The sequence below is a fragment of the Oryzias latipes genome, chromosome 19 (genome assembly GCF_002234675.1).
Source record: "Oryzias latipes chromosome 19, ASM223467v1".
NCBI classification, from domain to species: domain Eukaryota; kingdom Metazoa; phylum Chordata; class Actinopteri; order Beloniformes; family Adrianichthyidae; genus Oryzias; species Oryzias latipes.
Genome location: NC_019877.2, coordinates 13,662,112 through 13,681,867, shown reverse-complemented (window position 1 = coordinate 13,681,867; position 19,756 = coordinate 13,662,112). Strand labels below are relative to the sequence as shown.

At 39.3% G+C, this 19,756-nt stretch overlaps 1 protein-coding gene and 1 long non-coding RNA gene across 4 annotated transcripts; one reads left to right on the top strand and one right to left on the bottom strand.

The window, feature by feature from the left end:
• Window positions 1-326: 326 nt before the first annotated feature.
• LOC101163709 (5-hydroxytryptamine receptor 3A-like) lies at window positions 327-15,307 on the bottom strand. 3 transcript variants are annotated; one of them, XM_011492464.2, is made up of 11 exons: window positions 15,217-15,307; window positions 11,651-11,773; window positions 11,422-11,567; window positions 11,287-11,331; window positions 11,080-11,189; window positions 9,583-9,752; window positions 9,343-9,476; window positions 8,204-8,414; window positions 3,101-3,274; window positions 1,912-1,958; window positions 327-1,323 (listed from the first exon to the last, which is right to left on the bottom strand). In XM_011492464.2, exons 1-11 carry the CDS (start codon window positions 15,254-15,256, stop codon window positions 1,093-1,095), a joined length of 1,431 nt encoding a protein of 476 aa, XP_011490766.1. In that variant the 5' UTR covers window positions 15,257-15,307; the 3' UTR covers window positions 327-1,092. The 3 variants fall into 3 exon arrangements, with proteins under 3 accessions (XP_011490766.1, XP_020555333.1, XP_020555334.1); XM_020699674.1 differs by lacking the exon at window positions 15,217-15,307 and adding an exon at window positions 12,682-12,795; XM_020699675.1 differs by lacking the exon at window positions 15,217-15,307 and adding an exon at window positions 12,682-12,793 and having other exon boundaries at window positions 11,651-11,779.
• On the top strand, window positions 11,804-12,822 carry LOC110013444. Its single transcript, XR_002288564.2, has 3 exons — window positions 11,804-12,323; window positions 12,500-12,623; window positions 12,706-12,822. It is a non-coding gene; the product is annotated as an uncharacterized LOC110013444 (long non-coding RNA).
• Window positions 15,308-19,756: the final 4,449 nt, after the last annotated feature.

The following is a 19,756-nucleotide window of genomic DNA, read 5'->3' as shown; positions in this document are numbered from 1 at the left end:
CCTTTCAAAATAAAACAGGAAACAGAACTTAACCATGACAGAACAAGACAGAAAGCAAAAACCAATACAAAAGAAACTCAAACCATGACATTATTCATCCACATTACACGTCCCTCTGCCTGCTCCTCCGTCCACCCCAGGGGGCCTTGGCTGTCATTGCTGCTGCACTCTCTGCTGTGAGCTCTTTGTTATGTACCATCATGTACAATGTTGTTTTTCTTGTTGGCATTTTATGGGTCAAGATGCCTGTCCAAGTACGACACTTGTGTGTTCTTTGAGTCTCCTTTTTGTCATTTTTGTAAATCGAAAAGATTTTATTAAAGTCCTTTTTGATCATTCAAAATTTTATTCTGTAAGATATATTTACATAATTGGTGCTGCATTTGTGGTCTTCTCAAGAACCTTCCATATTACAGAATAGTTTAAGTAAAACATGCTTTCAGCAGGCCATGAAGTGATATAAACCTGTAACAAATCCTAGGTAAATGACAGTTCAATGTCATGTCCATGCATATTTGATCTATTTTGAAATGCATTTAATACATTACAGAACAACTGGTCATGATAAAGCACATAATAAAGTAATAGATACACAACAATATATTAAAGAAGCTTTCTACTGTTACTCGGTGGGATGAAATTCCTCCGAATAGTCAGATTTACAGATTGGTTTGTCAGAAAACATGCAATTGATTTTACAGATGAACTGTCATGTTTTTCCATAACCAATAGTGACACTGTGATTCTGCCACACATGGGTTTTTGTTTGTGTCTTTAACAAGTACTTCTACTTACTTCCCTCCAACACACTAGAAACTGGAGTACTCAAAAAATGCAATAAATTCCACTTTAATTTTTCCCATAAATGACTTTATAATGAATATCATTGTGTGGAGGATTAATGAAGAACAGTGTCAAACCTCTTGCAAATATGAGTAAATACCTACATGGATGATGATGTAATCACTTGGTTTGAATGAGGCAAATATAATTTATACAAAGGACTAAAAACAGCCAAAGTAGAAATTTTAGGGCACAATTCTGGCTTGTCGGGACACCAAAGCAGTGCCCTTATTTTTCGTTTACTGCATTTTAATTGTCGTCTGCTACGATCCACAGCATAGAAATAGTAAACAAAAACAGAATGACACCTCCAACATAACAAACAGTGAAAATTTTGTGGATTTTTCTTGATAGTTTGGTCCAGTAACCAATATTTTCCCTCCTGCTGCTGAGCAGAGACACAGTTTTCTTCACCTCATCCAGCTCATGAGAAAACAGATCCAGGGCCAAGGAAACATCCAACTGCTGACTGCTGCTGTCCTGCAGAGAGGATAAAGTTGTCATTTTCAGTCACCTCGTTGCTATGCCAGGACAGACCGTTTCAACAAGAACACATCATTGTTATTGGAGGACTTCTAATAATCCTGCAACAAAAAAGTATTTTTTTGAATTTTTAGTTTTTTGTTGTTTTGTGAAACACAAATCATAAATTGAACTGAAACAAAACTGTGACAGAAAAATGTAGTTTTAAACCAAATCATGAGGAAAGTGAATTGTTGCATCTTCTAGTCTGCACATAGCCTATGCTCACCTTTCACTTTCTTTGATTATTTAACTAATTAACTAAATGTGTTAATCTTATGGCAAAATTCATTTTCATTTTGGCTGCAGTCTTTAAAATGGTCAAATCAACATGTTAACATGAATCCTTCCTGCTGTGTAACTGCTCAGAACGGTGCTGTGGGATGTGTTGGCATTTTCTGACATGTATGTTTTCCTGTTGGAAGTTCATTTGATTGTGCATAAAGAAAGTTATAGGTCATATTTCTACCTTCTTGGCATGTCTTATCTTTGCTTTTAGACACATATGAGTAAAATGATATTCATTAAATCAAACATAGATCTTACCTTTTTGGGTGAAGGTGTGTTTTGATCAGTCTCGTGATCATGGATGGCTGCAGACAAACAGCATTCTTTTATTACTGGACATATTTTAGGCTAATGCATAGACATGAATTAACTACATACATAAGCCAACATTTCCTTATATGAATGAAACTACAGCTCGATTGTTATTGACATACAGGGGGGTCAATAAGTATGTAAACACCCAGTAAGTTTGCACGTTCCCCCAAATAAGAAATCCTGGAGGGGTCTGACATTTTGATCTTAGGTGCATATCAACTGTGAGAGACTTAATCTAAAGAAATCTGGAATTTACGTTGAATAATTTGTATAATACTTTAAACAACTTTTTCGTATGCTACTGCTGCAAATAAGTATTAACACTTTTATATCAGCTAGAATTCTGACCCTTAAAGACTTGTTTGACTTTTAAATAGTTCGTCTCCACTTCACTTATCCTAAATCAGAAGCACCTGTTTGAGGTCGTTAGCTGCTTTATGGTAACCTAGACCTACATCCAGCACATGTCCAGGTCCGTTTGCCAATGACCATTTGGATGATGCAGAGGAGTCAAGGGAGAAAGTCATGTGGTCAGATGAGACCAAAATAGAACTTTTTGGTCTTAATTTCATTCCTTGTATTTGATGGAAAAACTGTGATAAGGAGAGGAAGGCCAGGGCTATGTATTGCAAGATTTTGGGAAACAAACTCCTTCCCTCAGTTACAGCATTGAAGATGGGTCATGGCTGGGTCTTCTCTCCATCATGACAACAACCTAAAGCACACAGCCAGGAAAACCACGGAGTGGCTCCTTAAGAAACTTTTCAAGGTTCTCGTGTTGTGTAGCCAGTCTCCAGACAGCCCAGAAACCTGACTGATGAAGATCTGTATGGAGGAAAGGGCTAAAATCCCTCCTGCAGCGATGTGTGCAAACTTGGTGAAAAACTACAGAAAAAAGTTGACCTGCGTTATTGCAAACAAATAAATTATTAAAAAATCATACAATGTGATATCCAGATTTTTGTGATAATCTACATTTTTTAAAATACATTTAGATTATGTCTCTCACAGTGAACGTGCACCAAAGATGACAGTTTTCAGACTCTTCTATGATTTCTAATTGGGAGAACTTGCAAAACACACTGTACTGTGATCATTTCCAAAGATTTGTAAATTATAAGTTAAATCAAACCTGTAAGACTATTTCTGCAGTTGACTTTCATTTTCTCGTCATTTTGGTCTGTGTTGAGAGCTGGGTCTCTTTCACTTTCTGGGGATTCTGAGTCTTTCTCCATCAAATGCATGACCACAATTGTCTCTATTACGCTGAGCAGCATCAAACCAAATGTTCCAACACAGTAGAGAACTGAAGGGAGCACACAGCAGAGCGTTACTATAAACCTTTTGTTCAATATTATCAAAAAATAATCTTTAAGTAACACTGCATCCTCCTGATTGTTCAGAAGGAACTCTTGTCTGGTATTAGGATAAAGTGCCTTTACAGTGTATTAAGCTTCATGTATCCTGAGATTAAAACATGTTTCTAAAATCAATAAAGGAAAACAAAAATTGGAACATTTTAGAAAAATAAGAGAAAGACCTCTTGCAGATTTACAACGGAGTTTTAGGGCCACCAAAAAAAAAAAAAGTAAAATTATGAGATTTTAAGTCTTAAATTTATGAGAAAAAAACTCGTAAATTTACAAGATTAAAGTCTAAGTGAGCATACACAGCTCAAAAACAAGTGAACGCCGCACAGCAGCAGCAGAGCAGGGCCCTGTTGCACAAAAGTAGGATAAGGGATTAAGCCAGGATATCTTGGTGATCCTGGCTCAATTGATCCCCAATCCGGTTGCACTAAAGCTGGATAGGGGGCAGGAGGATATGTTATGGTATAAATTACCATGGAGATTTATTCTGTGGAGCTAGCCTGCTCCAGACCAGGCTAAATTCCAGGATCTATTTAATCTCATCCCTAATGTCATGTACATCTGACATTGATAAGGTCTTCCAAAGTTTCAAACAATGGATCTTTTAATTTTCACATCAAAGACATGAAATGCGCAGTACTGTCCCACATGACAAGACAGGAATTCAGAAAATGCAAATTCTGTTTTAAGTTATATGATCAGATTACCGCACAAGGGGGTTTGGTCATCATCCTCTCCCACACTCTAACTCATGGTGCAGAAAAGAAATAAAACATATCAGTTTAAATCACTAGTTAAAACAGAGTAAAACAGCTAGACAATAAAACCCATGGACAAAAACTCACACTTAGACCACAATCTGCCCAGATAGACAAAGAAAATGGAATCTCACAATTCCTTGCGTTTACTAATGTATCCAATTTAACGGTATCATGTTGGATCAACATGATTGAAATTAGTAACTTTTAAATGGATTATTTTTATGAACGATAAAAAGATTTACAAACAAAATTTTCTGGTTGAAATGACAAGTTACATTTTCATAAAATTAATTGGCTGGTAATTTAATTTAAGAAAAATTTGAGTGTGCTTTATCACTGTGGCGGTGTTGCCTTTCTTCTTAATTATATCTTTTACCTCCTCGTATGCCTCCATGAGGATTTGTGCTTCCGACGGCGAAAGGTACACGGCTCTAGTTGCCATGGTAAATCAGTTAATCTGTGATCTGTGGCGGGGTCTGTTTGAGTGAGCCGTGAGCGCGCACCTATCCAGGATTGGTTACACCTGGCTTGATGAATCCGTGTCTGCTCATCCTGGCTTGGTCTTTGTGCAACCAATTAAGCCTGGACGCACATGTTTTGGATTCATTGAGCTCAGCTCAGTCATTTATCCCGGATGTCTTAATTCTACTTTTGTGCAACAGGCCCCAGATGACTTAACTCAATGGAACAGGTGAGCTGAATGTTTATTGATAATGTTGAATAACCATTGATGAAGCCGTCGGTATCCCTGAGCTGTCCACTTGAATCCTTTCTTCCTCCACAAAGACCTGGGGCCTCATTTATAAACGTTGCGTACGCACAAAAGAAGGCGTACGCCACTCTCTACGCAATAGTTGAGATTTATAAAAAGCAAACTTGACGGGAAAATGTGCGGTCCTCCACGCAAGCTCTGACCCAGGCGTACGCACAAAAACGGGTGAAATGAGAAACGGCGACACCGTCGGCAGATGGAAGAAACACGTGAAAGTGACAGTGTGTGCCAAATCGTGCTGGCATGTGCTGTGCTACACAATGTGGCACAGCTTAAAAACGTGCCTCTACCCCCTGGCGCTGATTGCTGTGTTGGCCCCGACCCTGAACCCCATCCCCACGCATTTGAGCCATTTGCTGCTGCTGTGCGCCAGCGTTTGGAAGTGATGCGTCGCTTGTAAAGAAAAAGAGGTGTGGAAAATATTATTTATTTAAGAATTCCCTCATCGTGCAGTTTATTTCAGTCGGGGCGATCTTGATTTCGCCCAACTCCTTGGCCACCTCTCTGATTGAACTACTGACTTCCCTCTGCATTCAAGGACTGCATCGGTGAGGACGCGTCCACTGCTGGAGGGTTGAGAGCCGCGTGCCGTGGAGACGCTGGGGCCAGACGGCTGCTCAGCTGCAGCATCGTAACCACTGGCCCCGCTGGAACACCCAGCAACTAAAATAAAATTGTTCTATATTAATAATCTGTAATTGTGTAGCCTGCATACATGTGACTTGACTGCATTCATTTTAATTATTTCTCTTACCTGTGTCACCCTGACCCTGGCGCGTCGGCGTCCTCCTCCGTCTCAGTCAGGTGACTGAGGCGGAGGAGGACACCGATAAGGGGGACTTAATAGGGATTCCCCAATAATAGCGGCCAGTTTCTCATCAAGAGGGGTCAGCTCCGGTCCCCCCCCCCACCCCCCACGTGGCGGACACACACTGCCGATGCAGCGCTAGACGTTTTTTTGCCTCGACTTTGATGTCCGATCATTTCTTTCATTTCTTTTTTATTTCGGCCACGTCCGAGGTTGTGAGGCTACAGCATTTTCGGCGTCTGCCACCGTTTGCCGCTCACGTGCCTTTTTGGCATTAGTAATGCCCACACTGTGCCCTCCAAACAACACTTTTCTCCTCTTTTCCACCTCGCCAACGATAACTTCTACTTCACATTGAGTGAAGTTACGTTTTTTGATTTCCCCTCTGTGTTTGCCATGATTTAGCAAGCCATGAATATTAATTTGTGGGCGTTTCACGGACTATTTATGGGCAACTATGGGCGTGTCATGAGGCCGCAAAAGCTGCGCTGCATTTAGAATCGGTTGTGATTTATAAAGGGAAAGATGCGTAGGATGTGCGTGCGCACGGTTTTATAACTCCGAATATTTCTGTGCGTACGCACGTCCTATGTTTCATCCGTACGCCACTTCTGACGCAAATCCTACGCAAAGTTTTATAAATGAGGCCCCAGATCTCTACGTTTGTGTGACGCCTCCGTCTGAGAAGCAGCACTTTTTGGCATTTTTGACGTATTAATGCTAATATAACTGACTATTTTCATTCCTCTTTATTGTTTTATGCTGAAACAGGACGTTTCATCTGCAGGAGGGGGCGTATGTAACACTGTTTACTTCCACATTGGTGTTCGGATGACAGATTCATGATAATAATAATGAGACAAATGAACTTCAGGTTATGTGAATGAAAATGAAAGTAAAGGCTGCAGCGGTTACCTTATTTTACATATGAAACTCCACTTTACTGACACCGAACCCCGGCTCCATAGAAAATAATCTAATTTTGAGCCTCTAAAACAGGGGTCGGGAACCTTTTTGGCCAAGAGAGCCATAAACGCCACATATTTTGAAATGTAATTTCAAAAGAGCCATACAATAATGTAGTGTCCCTTTCCCACACTGAGACGTAACCTCTTATAAGGTTCTTTATTCTGGTTACTGTAGACCGCAACAAACGCCGTACGATTAATTCTACAACTCCTGAATCTCTCCCACTGAGACGAGAGAGCTTCTCCGAACTTTATATTCACCTGCTCCCGCTCCAGCCCTCCCATTTCCCTTATTCGGCCCATAGCTGAACCCCAATGGTCCAAACTACCTAACAACAGGCTGAGCGACAGAACTGAGGGCCAATCAGATTGCTGCTTGATGCGTTCAATGAACTCCAGAACTTTTAACGCTGCCCAACAGCCACCCAGTCCAAGTCAGTAAGCAACGATATGTTTAAAACTAAATATACAAGTGAATGTGTGCATTTGATGTAATTTCAACATTTTTAAAGTACAATAAGTCTGTGGATTCTTTTTAATAATATTGTTATGCTGTTGCTGATAAATGAGGCGTTGAGACTTTAAACCTGATCGTAGGTTGGTCTGAATGTTTTGTAGATGTGAGAAAGACTGCTCACATGCAGACGCGGAGCCAAACACACCCACCCCCGCTGCAGTGAGTGATGGGTAGCGGGTTTTACGTTACTAGAATCCCTGCGCGATTCACCTGCTACCTGTGCCCACAACTCCACCCCCCACCCCCACCCTCTGGTTTCTTCCTCACACATCCCGTCCCCGCAACTGCGCGCTCTTTCTCAGAGACGGGAGCGCGCAGTTTTAGGCACGGCAATTCACAGGTTTCCGGGTGGTACAAACTCTGTGAAATAATAGATAATAGTAAACTGATAGTTTTCTCTCCAAGCACCGCTACTACTGCGCGCCTCTGGCATTGCATCGCGCCCGAGAAGGACTGGTCTGATGAAAAAAAGAAAAAAAAAGTATAATTAAAGATTTGTCTGCGAGCCACATGTGACAATCAAAAGAGCCATATATGGCTCGCGAGCCATAGGTTCCCGACCCCTGCTCTAAAAGGTTCCAAATCTCTTTGTTTTTTTAAACCTATAATCCGGAAATAAAGCTTCACAAAAGGCTTATTTTGTATATATTTCATCTTCAATCTAGGCTCCGATAGACAGACAACTTTGGTGTTTTCTCCTTGTTAATCTATGACTTTGTTCTCGTAAGTTTACGAGATTTTAAGTCGTAAATTTATGATATAAACTCGTAAATGTACAAGTTTTTCTCTCCTAAATTTACGAGATTTTATCTCCTAAAAACGACTTAAAATTCGTAATTAAAAAAAAACAATTTTTTGTAAACTGGCCCTAAAAGTCAGTTGTACAGATTAAATCTGAAATGTAAATTTAAAATAAAATTTTATTAAACTAAAACGTAAAAACTATTACAAAAAATAAAAAATAAATAAATAAAATTACACAAAGACCCAATAAGTTCTTTATGGAGCTCCCACCAACATAAAACTTGGATGACTTTACCTACAAGTGGAATCGTGTCCGTTGAGGATGGCAGAATCTCATTAAGAATAAGCTGCATCACCGTCACAGCGAGCAGTACTGTGACTTTGAAGCTGAGTTTTTCGCCTCCATTTGAAGGAATAAGGAAAGAGGCCAAATCCAGGATGATGAAAAACAAGATGGGCAGCAAAAAATTGAAACAATAGAGGGTGGGCCGCCGGCTCATGGTGATCTGTAAAATTAAAAGATTAACTGTTGTGCTTTAAAGGTTTGAAAAAAAAATCACTAGTATGATGTGGTAAGATAAATTGTAACAAGAAAAAACATAGAAGGGTACCAGTTTGCAGCTGAATTGTCACCTATCACTGAATGAGTTACTTGGTCCATTTCTGATCACCTTTCCTTTGTGGAGTCACTCCCTGACAGAGAATGCTGGCAATCCTCCAGCTTTCATTTAGAAACCTTCAATGTCTAACTGGGATTATTGTATATATATATTTCTTTTATATTATCACTTAGGAGGTCTTTTGTTTACCTTTCCCTGAGAGATTCCTCAGTGATAGAGCTACTGAGGAGCAAGGGGGGAGCACAATAAGCTTTGCACTCCTAACTTTTGAGTCAATATTAGTGTCATTATTGACAAAGATTTAGAAATCATCATTACAAGCTTCTTTAAGCATAGCAAAAATAACAAAAGCAAAGCTTTTAAATGACATAAAAACAATAATAATAGAAACCATTAGAAAAACTTACTTTTGATTCTTTCATTTGTAATGTCCTTCCACTCTGCTTTTGACAGTTGCCACCCACAACCCATACAAAACGTTGTAACTCCGCCCCTGCCAGGGATGTTCCTCATTTTTGCTCGCCTGTCACCAAATGAGTTGTTGGGAAGGCTCTGGCAGGCTACTCTACTGCCTGTCTCTTTTAAAAGGGATGCTCAGATGCTTCCTGTCCCTTTACAGCAGTGGTCATTTGGACTTCTGCTGTTGTTTTAGTTTTTGTACTGTCCCACATCCAGATTCAGGGTACCTAGTTTGTTTGTGATTTTAAGTCATTTTAGTTAATCAAATAAAGGTGTTTGAGCTTCTGTCACAAGCTAACTATTGTTTGGGTTCTCCACCACCGTAATTCCTGACAATGCATGTGAACGTACTTACAGTGTAAATCACAGTTTTGTCAGTTCTGTTGAAAGACATGTCTTTGTACACCCACTCGTACTGCGCCCACGGATTTCCAGACAGCCACTTTACGGGTATCTCTTTTTCTGACCATGGGATAAGATCAATTTCATCTGAAAAGAAATATTCAGTTTTTAGAAAGGAAGTGTTTCAGTATAATGTTTGGGTTAATCCAACTTTGTAGTTCATGCTATTTTAGTAGATTCAAAAGGGTCTTACCACTGAGAAGAATTGACTTGAAGGTGATAGTACAGTTCTGAGTGTCAAAGGGGAATTTGAAAACGTGCATCCGGCAGGAGCTGATGATCACTTGATCATTCTCATAATATACCCAACCAGGAAAATCTATTCTAATGAGAGGACTTGGTGGGGCTTTGTCCCTCTCTATCCTGGATTAAAAAATGGATTTAGTCATACTGTTTGTGGCTTAGCCAAAGAAATTTTGCTAAATTCCATTAAAGAATGTAAGAGTATGTACATTTTTATAAAGTTTAAATAGTTACATTTACCAATTCAAATTTATTTAATGGAAAGCAATATTTAAATTAAAAAAAATACAGTGGAGCAAAAAGTATTTAGTGAGCCACCATTTGTGCAAGTTCTCACACTTCTGCTTTGAATTTAGCAAAGACCATGTGACAGTGTGGTAGAATGTTCTAACAATGTTCCGTTTGTATTATTTTGATGTGGAAAAACAACAGTGGGTTGAACGTTAGGAAACTAAAATGTGAAGGGATTTGCCATTAATTCTTGTTTACTTGTTTGTACACTTATACACTTATCTTGCAAAAAAAAAAATACAAGGAATTTGGAGTACAAGTTGTGTGTTTAATTTTGAAATCCTATTTGGTTATCAACTTGTTTTGAAATGTATTACTCATTCTCCTAAAGGTGCGTTGTTATTTCAAATACTCTTGTCAACCCTTATAATTATCCTGCTGCATGATAAAGGAATTACATTATGGTTTGGTTGCAATCTTCTTAAAATTTGTTAAAAAATGTGTTTCTGGCCCAACAAAAGACGGGCAAGCTGTTGAGGTTGTACCCTGCCTTCACTCAATAGTAGCTTTGATGCCTCCAGCAACCCCATGACCATGAAAGGGATTCAGCTCTGTCAAAAGGAGCTGGTATGTTTGAGAGTTCCTTTTCCCTACATTAGCCTTACTGTCAACTCTTTGATAAAAGTAAACATTTAATCTTATAAGTACAAGATCACAGAAACCTTGTAGCAAATTTCGGCTTGCTAATCTTTTTACTAGTGAAAGGATAAATATCTTCAAGTCTCTTGTTTAAACTATGGTAACTATGATATCGTCTAAGTTTTATTGTCAGATCCAAACATGGACCTGGTATGTTTGAGAGTTCCTTTCCCCTACATTAGCCTTACTGTCAACTCTGGTAAATTTTTGACTCATTACATTATACATTTTTTAAAGCTTATCAGTCTACTTTTATTTATTTAATCTTTATTTTTAACAAATTTCAGCTTACCCTTGTATTATTCTTGCTAATGAGTGGTTTATAACGTCATGTCTCTTGTTTAAACTAGCTATGATATCCTCTAAGATTTATTCTCTGATCCAAAGTTTCCTGTGTGGAAATCAAATCTGGCAAGTTTATCTCTTGTCTAAAAGCAAATGTATATATATATTTTTTAAATATATTATTCCATCTAATGCGCATACTAAACTGTGACTTAAGGCAAAAAATACTTACATCTCCTCAATTGTCAGATCAGGTTTCCATAAAACCTGATTTGGAACTGTTAAATTTAATATTCCACAAAAGTCTTCGGGGTTCCAACTAATATGTTCATTGCGCCATTCCTGTAGAAGTAAAAGGAAAGAAAAACTAATAAAGTATCAATAATGAGAAGGGGTGGGTACTAAGCATCCTGCAGGATACACAAGTTTTTAAACTTACTAATTTAAGCCAGACATATGAAACAAAAGTTTGATCAATCTCTCTCTGTAGACAACAAAACAAAGAACATGTGGTGTTCAGAGAAACAGAAGGTTATTTCAATAAAATATCAATTAAAAAGGTTTAGTAACTCACCACATCTAGAATCGCATAAAGGTACATTTCAAGGTACACAGGTGTTTTATGTTTGTGGTCTTTAACAGGCCGGTTCATGAAATACAGCTCGTTTTCCTTGGTCAGCTTCAAGTGTTCCAAAACTTTGTGGTAGCTGCAATTTTCTTCTGGAGCACCAATGACAAGGATAAAGTGTTGGTTTGTGTTATCGTAAAAACATAAATGTAATGCTGTATATCGTGCACTTTACTTGATCTTTCAGGAGAACCTTCATCAGATGACAGTGACCCATTTGTTTCAGGAAAACCATTATCAGAAGACAGTGACCGATTTTGAACGTCATGGAAACCTGAGGTTGACCAGACACCTAAAACTGAAACTGCAATAAGTCATCTTTTTATACTGAGTATTGACAGACATCCTATGCTTACATTGTTCCAAGGCAGGGGTGCTCATTAAGTCGAACGCGATCGACCAGTCGACGTTCAAGGACATGACGGTAGATCGCAGGCAAGCAAAGATAAATAACCAAAGAAATAAATCTATACTTCTAAAAAATCAGCCAGCGAATCAAAAATCCTCACCGTGAAGTACGGGACTTGATTGACATGCAGAACGCCAATTGGACATCCTCTGATACATACGTCACTGCACATGCGTGTTTAAATACACTGAGCGCAAATTCTGTCTGTCATCACAAAGTCGCTTTCTGCCCCTCGGCACTTCAAGTCAAGTCCCCGGCAGAAGACCACTCCGGACAACCGGAGTGTTTATTGAAGCCGCCCCACGTGTCTCCTCCTGCTATCGCCTTTGCAGTTCTCGCCCGATAGATATGAGCTCATTAAAGAAGCTGTGTTTACCGTGGCACGTGCTTCGTATGGAGCTAGCAGCGCTTTGGAAATGCCATGCTCCCCGCATTGCAGGTTTACAACAGAGCATGACATACGATAATCATATAATTCATGCTGTCTTTCTTGTAATGAAAAGCTGCATCTGTTTATACAAAAGTATTTGTGTAACCTTACTGTGTAGTTTTTAATCATCAGTACATAAACAACAATGTTCAAATAAACAAATAGCTGTCATGGTGGCCTGTCAGACTCCTCCCCCTCCCAGCTCTGCTCCTGCCTCGGAGCTGTGACCACTCATCTCATCTCATCGCCGCACCTGTTACTTAAGGAGACTCACGGCAAGCAGTCTTCGCCAGTCCGTTAACACTGATGGTGCTTAACCTCACCTCTAGCTACGTCTGGCCCTTCTTGCCCAAGTTTCTCTACTTACCTTGTTTTGCTGTGCCTCAGCCAGGTCTTTTCTTCCAAGAGTGTCACCCGAGTCTTTCACCACCTCGAGCAGAAGCTGTATTCCTCGACACTCCTCAAAAGCTCCAGCCACGCCCCAGCCAAGAACTCCAGCCTGCAGCAGATAATTTCTCCGTTTTCGCCGGCGCCGAAGTAATCCCAGCTCCGCTGCTGTCATTACGCTCCGGCTCCGCTCTGTCAAGCTTCATGTCATCTCACACTGCAAGCAGTGTTGCCAGATCTGAGTGACAGTTTCCAGCCCAAACTCATCGTAAAACCCGCCCACCTCAATAAAAACCAGCCCAAATCTCAACCTAGCAAAAACCTAATGTTGAACGTAAAAGTATAGCAGTAGCCTAATAAAAAATGATGCAATAATAATAAATTATTATATAATAAGTCTGTTATAATAAAATTTTTTATAAAATAAGTACAGAAAATCCAGTTATAGGTTTCTCGTATCGTGTACTCTAGATGGCTTTTGATGGCGCCCCCCTCTTTCTGCCACTGCCAGGTGCTGGACCACAGCGTATGTCAATCAGCGGTGGGCTGGTGACTGGTGGATTAGAGGGGGCGGGGCCTACCTGGGTGCGCGTTGGCTGAACGTTCTCCTCCGGCTGAGTGTATAAGCAGGCTGCGTTATTTTTGTTCGAGCTGTAACCATTCTGACAAGGTTAATAAAAGCCAATAAAAGCCCTGCATCATCTCCATCTTTTGGAAATGAACCCAAACGGCAGATATATTAATTAGTATACTTTTAATTAATATTTTAAATAATAAGAAAAATAATAATAATGACAGTAAAACCGCTAAATATTTTGAAAAGCAGCCCAAATTTTATAGACCCGCCCAATGCCAATTTTACCCGCCCAACATAACCAAAAGAAGCCCAATTGGGCGGAAACCCGCCCAATCTGGCAACACTGACTGCAAGATCCGCTGGCTCCTACAAAATAAAACTGATTACCTACCTTCTACTAACCTGCCTCATCCTTCCGGGTTTCAGCATCTGGGTTCGTCACGTGATCAGATCATGACAATAACTGATAACAAATAACTAATAAACATAACCAACTAACATTTACGGTTTGCGTTTAGTTGGTCCATCATTTATTTTTCAACAGGACAATGACCCCAAACACACCTCCAGGCTGTGTAAGGGCTATTTGACCAAGAAGGAGAGTGATGGGGTGCTGGGCCAGATGACCTGGCCTCCACAGTCACCAGACCTGAACCCAACCGAGATGGTTTGGGGTGAGCTGGACCGCAGAGTGAAGGCAAAAGGGCCAACAAGTGCTAAGCATCTCTGGGAACTTCTTCAAGACTGTTGGAAGACCATTTCAGGTGACCACTTGAAGCTCATCAAGAGTGTGCAAAGCAGTAATCAAAGCAAAAGATGGCTACTTTGAAGAACCTACAACATGACTTATTTTCAGTTGCTTCACACTTTATTGTTATGTATATAATTTCACATGTGTTAATTCACAGTTTTAATGCCTTCAGTGTGAATCTACAATTTTCATAGTCATAAAAATAAAGAAAACTCTTTAAATAAGAAGTGTCCAAACTTATGGTCTGTACTGTTTATGTATAAAGTATTTTGAGACTAAAATACTGTTTAATAAACATAGTATTATGAACTATTAGTACATAATATTGTTTATGTACTTATAATTCAAAAACTACACAGTAAGAGTACACAAATCTATGTGAGGAGATACTTTAGTATTAACAGATGAGGCGTTTTATTATAAAAAGAGCAATCTCCTCCTCCATAGCAATCTTTTTATTTTTTGGATTATTTATCTTTGCGATCTACCCTCATATCCTTGAAGATCGACCGGTCGATCGCAATCAACGTAATGAGCACCCCTGATGTAAACAAGATATGATGTCAACACTGAATGCTGAGTCAGAAAAAAAAGAGGGATGTAGTCATCATCTTGCTCCTCCTTCAAGTTTCTTTATTTTTATATTTCTGTTCTTGTAATAGACTAGCATGTGTTCAAGGAATAACCAGTCTTTGCCCGGCAATTACTAAGTAAGCTCCAGCCTTCCCTTGACCCTGAACCGGAGCAAGCAGGTTTAGAAAATGACTGAATGATTAAATAAATGATATTGCTTCTAGTAATGCATGCCATGCTTTAGGTTCAATGAAATAAAAAACAAAAAACAACAAAATTAACATTTTGTGTGGGAGTGATGCCCTTTGCACCAAGAGTCTCTACTAGATCTAAAAAGCAGACATTTCACAATCAGGGATTTCAGTTATAAAGTGACACTAAGACAATACATAACTATATAATCTTTAAATGTATTTTTAACCTTAAGGAATCATTAGACTTAGTAGCAAAGTAAGAAACAATTGGAACAAAGCATTCACTGAGAACAATAAAATAACAGTAAAATAGCATTAAAAAATAATTCTGGTCAACCTGATCCACTCAGTAAAAAAAGGCTAATAATATTTAAATTAAGTAAATGCACACATGTATTTTAAGAGATTAGAACAGTTTACCGGTGAGGAAAAGCACAAAGACAGATTGTGCAAGCATCATGGTTGAGAAGATCCGTACCGGCAGTTTCCTTTTGCATGAATATCCCCGTTGCATGCCAAGACCCCTTTTATTTATTGACTCACGGGTCCATTTTACTTTCAAATCAAAGTTGCTCATCTGCAAATGTCTGTGGTTACTTATGGCATTATGGTAAAACATGTAACAGCAAATGTTTCTTTTACCAAACGAACAGGAAACCATCTGATAAGTGCATTAAAACCCATCCTTTTAGTTGTTCCACAATTAGCAGCTAATACAATGCCACAGATCATTTTACTTTTTGCTTTTAGGCAAACACTTAATTGCTTAAGATTCAAAAAGTAGAGTATTAGCAAATGACTTTCTGAAAGGACCAAAACTTTAGCCAGAGTGTGACTTAAAAAGGTGCAAAAGTAATTTTTATGAGGACCTCATTTGATTTTGCTCTTTCAACTTAAGAATTCCAGAAATCTTTTTTATGCATTATTATAATTCATTGTGTTTTTTCAATGAACCACTGCAGGGATTTATGATCGACAGTAAGAATCACAAAAGTGCATAATGTTTCATATTTAAAACAGCAAAGAAACTATCTCAACCACAAGATTGAAGAGGTAGCACAGATTTATGGTGGTCCGCAAAGACATAATTTCAGTCTGCACATGCACAGTCAGTAAGAGAAATTCACAGGTAAGTAAGGAGTCACAGAACACCGACACAGAAAATCAATGCATTGCACCCCCTTGTGGCTATGGACGTTGTTCTGTAGCATAATTAAAAATTAAAGTCAATACCAGAAATGCTTTTTCATTTTCAAAATGAAGCTGCATGTGTTGACTCAAAATTAAAAGTAATAAAGCAATCCTCCCAAATGCTTTTTCGGTCATGAGCTCTGGGTCATGACCGAAAGAAAGAGGTCCCAAATACAAGCAGGTGAAATGAGCTTCCTCCGTAGGGTGGCTGGGCGCTCCCTTAGAGAAAGAGTGATAAGCTCGGTCACCTGCGGAGAGCTCGGAGTAGAACCGCTTCTACTCTACATCGAAAGGAGCCAGTTGAATTGGCTTAGGCATTTAGTCCGGATGTCTCCAGGACGCCTCCCTGGGGAGGTGTTCCGTGTATGTCCCACTGGGGAGGAGGCCCCGGGAAGACCTGGGACACACTGAAGAGACTATGTTTGTCGGCCGGGCGAGGGAAGTCTGGGCATCTTTTCTTAGACTGCTGCCCCTGGATAGGCGGAGGAAGATAGATGGATGGATGGTGAAAACGACCAAGTGCAATCACAATGGACAACACACAAGTGATGGAAGCAAAAAATGATCTATAGCCATCATTGCAGTCAAATGTGTTTGGAATTTTGCAAAGATATGTGACCATGCAGTGTGGTATAATGCTCTAATAATGTTCAATTTTTATCATTTTGATCTTGAAAAACAATGGTCGGCTGAACTTTATGAAAGTAAAATGTGAACAGATTTTATGTTAATTCTTGTTTGTACATATGATCTTATAAGAAATACAAGGAATCTGGGAAAATTCACCTGCACTGTTGAGTATCCAGGTACAGTATTTATCTCTGACTCATGCGGATTGAATTTTTGTCTAAAAATGTCCTGGATCAATTTAAGGTCAGTGAATCGGATCTAATCAGATCACTCAAAATGAACGATCGGCTATGAAACATATCAGCGATCACAAATTATAGTATGAATAAAATCATTGTTTAAACGAATTGTTACAGCTTTATCTGCTGGCAACTCTACTGGTTGCTTTTCTTGAAGAGGTTGCTGAGATGCCCCTTCTATGGCAGTGGCCCTCTGGACTTATTCTTTAGTTATAGTTTTTGTTGAAATTATGCCAGCTTTTGAAATCCAAACAACTCCTACCTGTTGTGATATGTCTCACATGCAATGAATATAGTTCCCTAAGCGTAGGTATGCAGGAATCGCCTTTTTACCTGACCCCCCCTCCCCTCCCCTTATTCTGGTGTATGGCTGATCGGTTGGAAATGAATAAAGTTTCAAGGTTACTCTATCAGTTATTGGCGGTCTTTATTAATACAATAACACTTCCCTACCCATACAAATCTTAAACAATACGCACAACTCGCCTAATACACAGATTTGTGTGGTGATGATGCGTTTAAATGCTTTAAATGGGTTTTCATATCACCCGCTTTGGAGTCAAATTGTAAACAATGTCTAGTAAAAACTTTGATTTTTTTCCACTTTTTAATAAAGACATGCCTGATAGTTTGAGTCTTCCAGAACTCGTCGATCCTTGTGGTAGTGCCCCTCTGACAGTGCTTTTTGTGTAATTAATGCACAGAGCTCTTCCGAGGGTTCTGGTCCCCATTCACAGTGGCCAGCACCAGGTCCTTTTAAACACCCAGAGTTGAGAGGGTACTTTTAAAAAAGTGTTGACTGCTTTTAGACTTTTTTTTTTAAATCTCAACTTTCAGGGCATATCTGTTTAAAAAAAAGTGTGAAAATATGGCAAATTGTTACTAGATTATATTCACAATTTAGCTTCAAAGCAACTAATATAAAAACTCAAATACAATCTGTGTGGTTTTGTGTGTGTGTAGCAGGCGATTTGTTGCTTACCATTTAAAGATTTTGTATGCGTAAGCCATTTTAAATTCATAGTAAGTTTTAACATGGTGTAATTTAAGTGTGCAAATTTAATGCTTTATATCTTTGTTGTATACGCACAAAATTTATTGTATGAGTTACAAATCAAGAATTATTCACACACAAAGTTAGACTTAAACAGCCAGACACAAGTAACAATTCAAGAATTACAAGCATAAATCCAGTGAGTCTTTTTCGTCTCGATAGAAAAAGGTGAATTTCTATTTCAAATACTCTGCTGCTAATTCCTGCTGCATGATAAAGGATCTTTAGCTGCAATCTTCTTTAAATTGGTGGGAAATATGTTTCTGGTCCGGCAACAGACTGACGACCTTTTCAGGGTGTTCCCTGCCTTCACCCAATAGTGGCTGGGTTGGCTCCAGCAACCCATGACCCCAGAAAGGGTTCAGCTCTGAGACATTCTGTCACAAATGAGCTGGTATGTTTGGTGTAATGAACAGATCATTCCTTTTTCCCAGCACTATTATTACTGACTCTTTGGTAAAAGTAAATATTTGACTCATTAGATCATAAAAACTTTTCTCAAAACATTTGTGACTCATTAGTCAATTTTTTAGCAAATTCCAGCTTTGCCTTGCTATTATTCTTGCTAATGGGTGATTTGCATCTTCTGGTGTATTTTCTGTAGTTGTAATAATAAAGTTTAGAGCAAATAGTAGATTGGGATGCACTCACTCCCCCTCTCATTGTTGCTGCTCTTTTTTTTTTTGAATTCTCATTAGTCATCATGATATTCAAACTGTCACCTTTTGCAATCTGCCTCTAGTGGTCTTTTGAGGAAATGCAATATTTGATACTTGGTCCAAATTGATTACAGGAGTTGAGTTTTTCTGTCCTGTTTTACTGTCAGATCCAAACTTTCCTGTGTGGAAATCAAAGGTGGCAAGTTTATCTCTTGTTTAAATGCACATTTATACATTTTTAAATGTATTATTCCATCTAATGCATGTACTAAACTATGATTTATGGCAAAAATGCATGAATACTTACATCTCAATTGTCAGATCAGGTTTCCATAAAACCAGATTTGGAACTGCTATATTTGAAATTCCACAAAAGCCTTTTGTTCCCATATAACGTGTTCATTGTTACATTCCTGCTGATGGAGTCGTCGGTGAAAAGGGCAGTCCAGTCGGACCGGGGTGCCACCAACGGAACAAGAAGGGGCTGGGGAGCATCCGGGACCCTCCTGGGAGCTGGGAAGGAATGAGGTGCGTCCGTCACCTCCCTCTCCGGCACCCTCCTGGGAGCAGGGACGGGTCGGGGTGCCTCTGGCACCGCCCATGAAGCAGGGACAGGCCGGGGTGCGTCCGGGACCACCACCGGAACAGGAACGGAATGTTAAATGGGACGGCATTTAGAGGAAGTTAATGCATGCATGCATTTCAAAAGATTACCACAGCACAAAGACAGATTGTGCAAACATCATGGTTGAAAAGATCCGTCCCTGCTGTTTCCTTTTAGATGAATACCCATTAGAACTGCCCATACCCCTTGTATATAACGGTTTACGGGTCCATTTCACTTTCAAAGTGAGATCAAAACTGCTCATCTGACACTCTCTGTGGTTACTTATAACATTGCCATAATACCAGCAAACCTTTAATTTCACCATAGTGAAACGGGAACCATCATATAGTGCGTTAACAGTCATCCTTTTAGTTGCTCCACTTGCTGCACAGTTAGCAGGAGATAGAACGACACAGATCATTTTACATTGTCCTTTTTCGTTTAGGCAAACATTTATTTTCTTAAGACTTTTGAAGTAGAGCATTAGATAAGGACTTTCTGGAAGGACAAAAGCTTCAGCCAGAGTGTGACTTAAAGATGGGTAATAGTAGGCAGGCCGTCTTTATGAGAGCCTTAGCTT

Bases quoted from the DNA above. Each gene is read 5' to 3' on its own strand.
- LOC101163709 (XM_011492464.2), bottom strand. From the start codon at position 15,256: ATGATGCTTGCACAATCTGTCTTTGTGCTTTTCCTCACCG. The intron at 11,774-15,216 runs GTAAACTGTTCT...TTGCAGTTTCAG, and splicing joins CTTTGTGCTTTTCCTCACCG to TTTTAGGTGTCTGGTCAACC. The intron at 11,190-11,286 runs GTAAGTTTAAAA...TTACTTCTACAG, and splicing joins CATATGTCTGGCTTAAATTA to GAATGGCGCAATGAACATAT.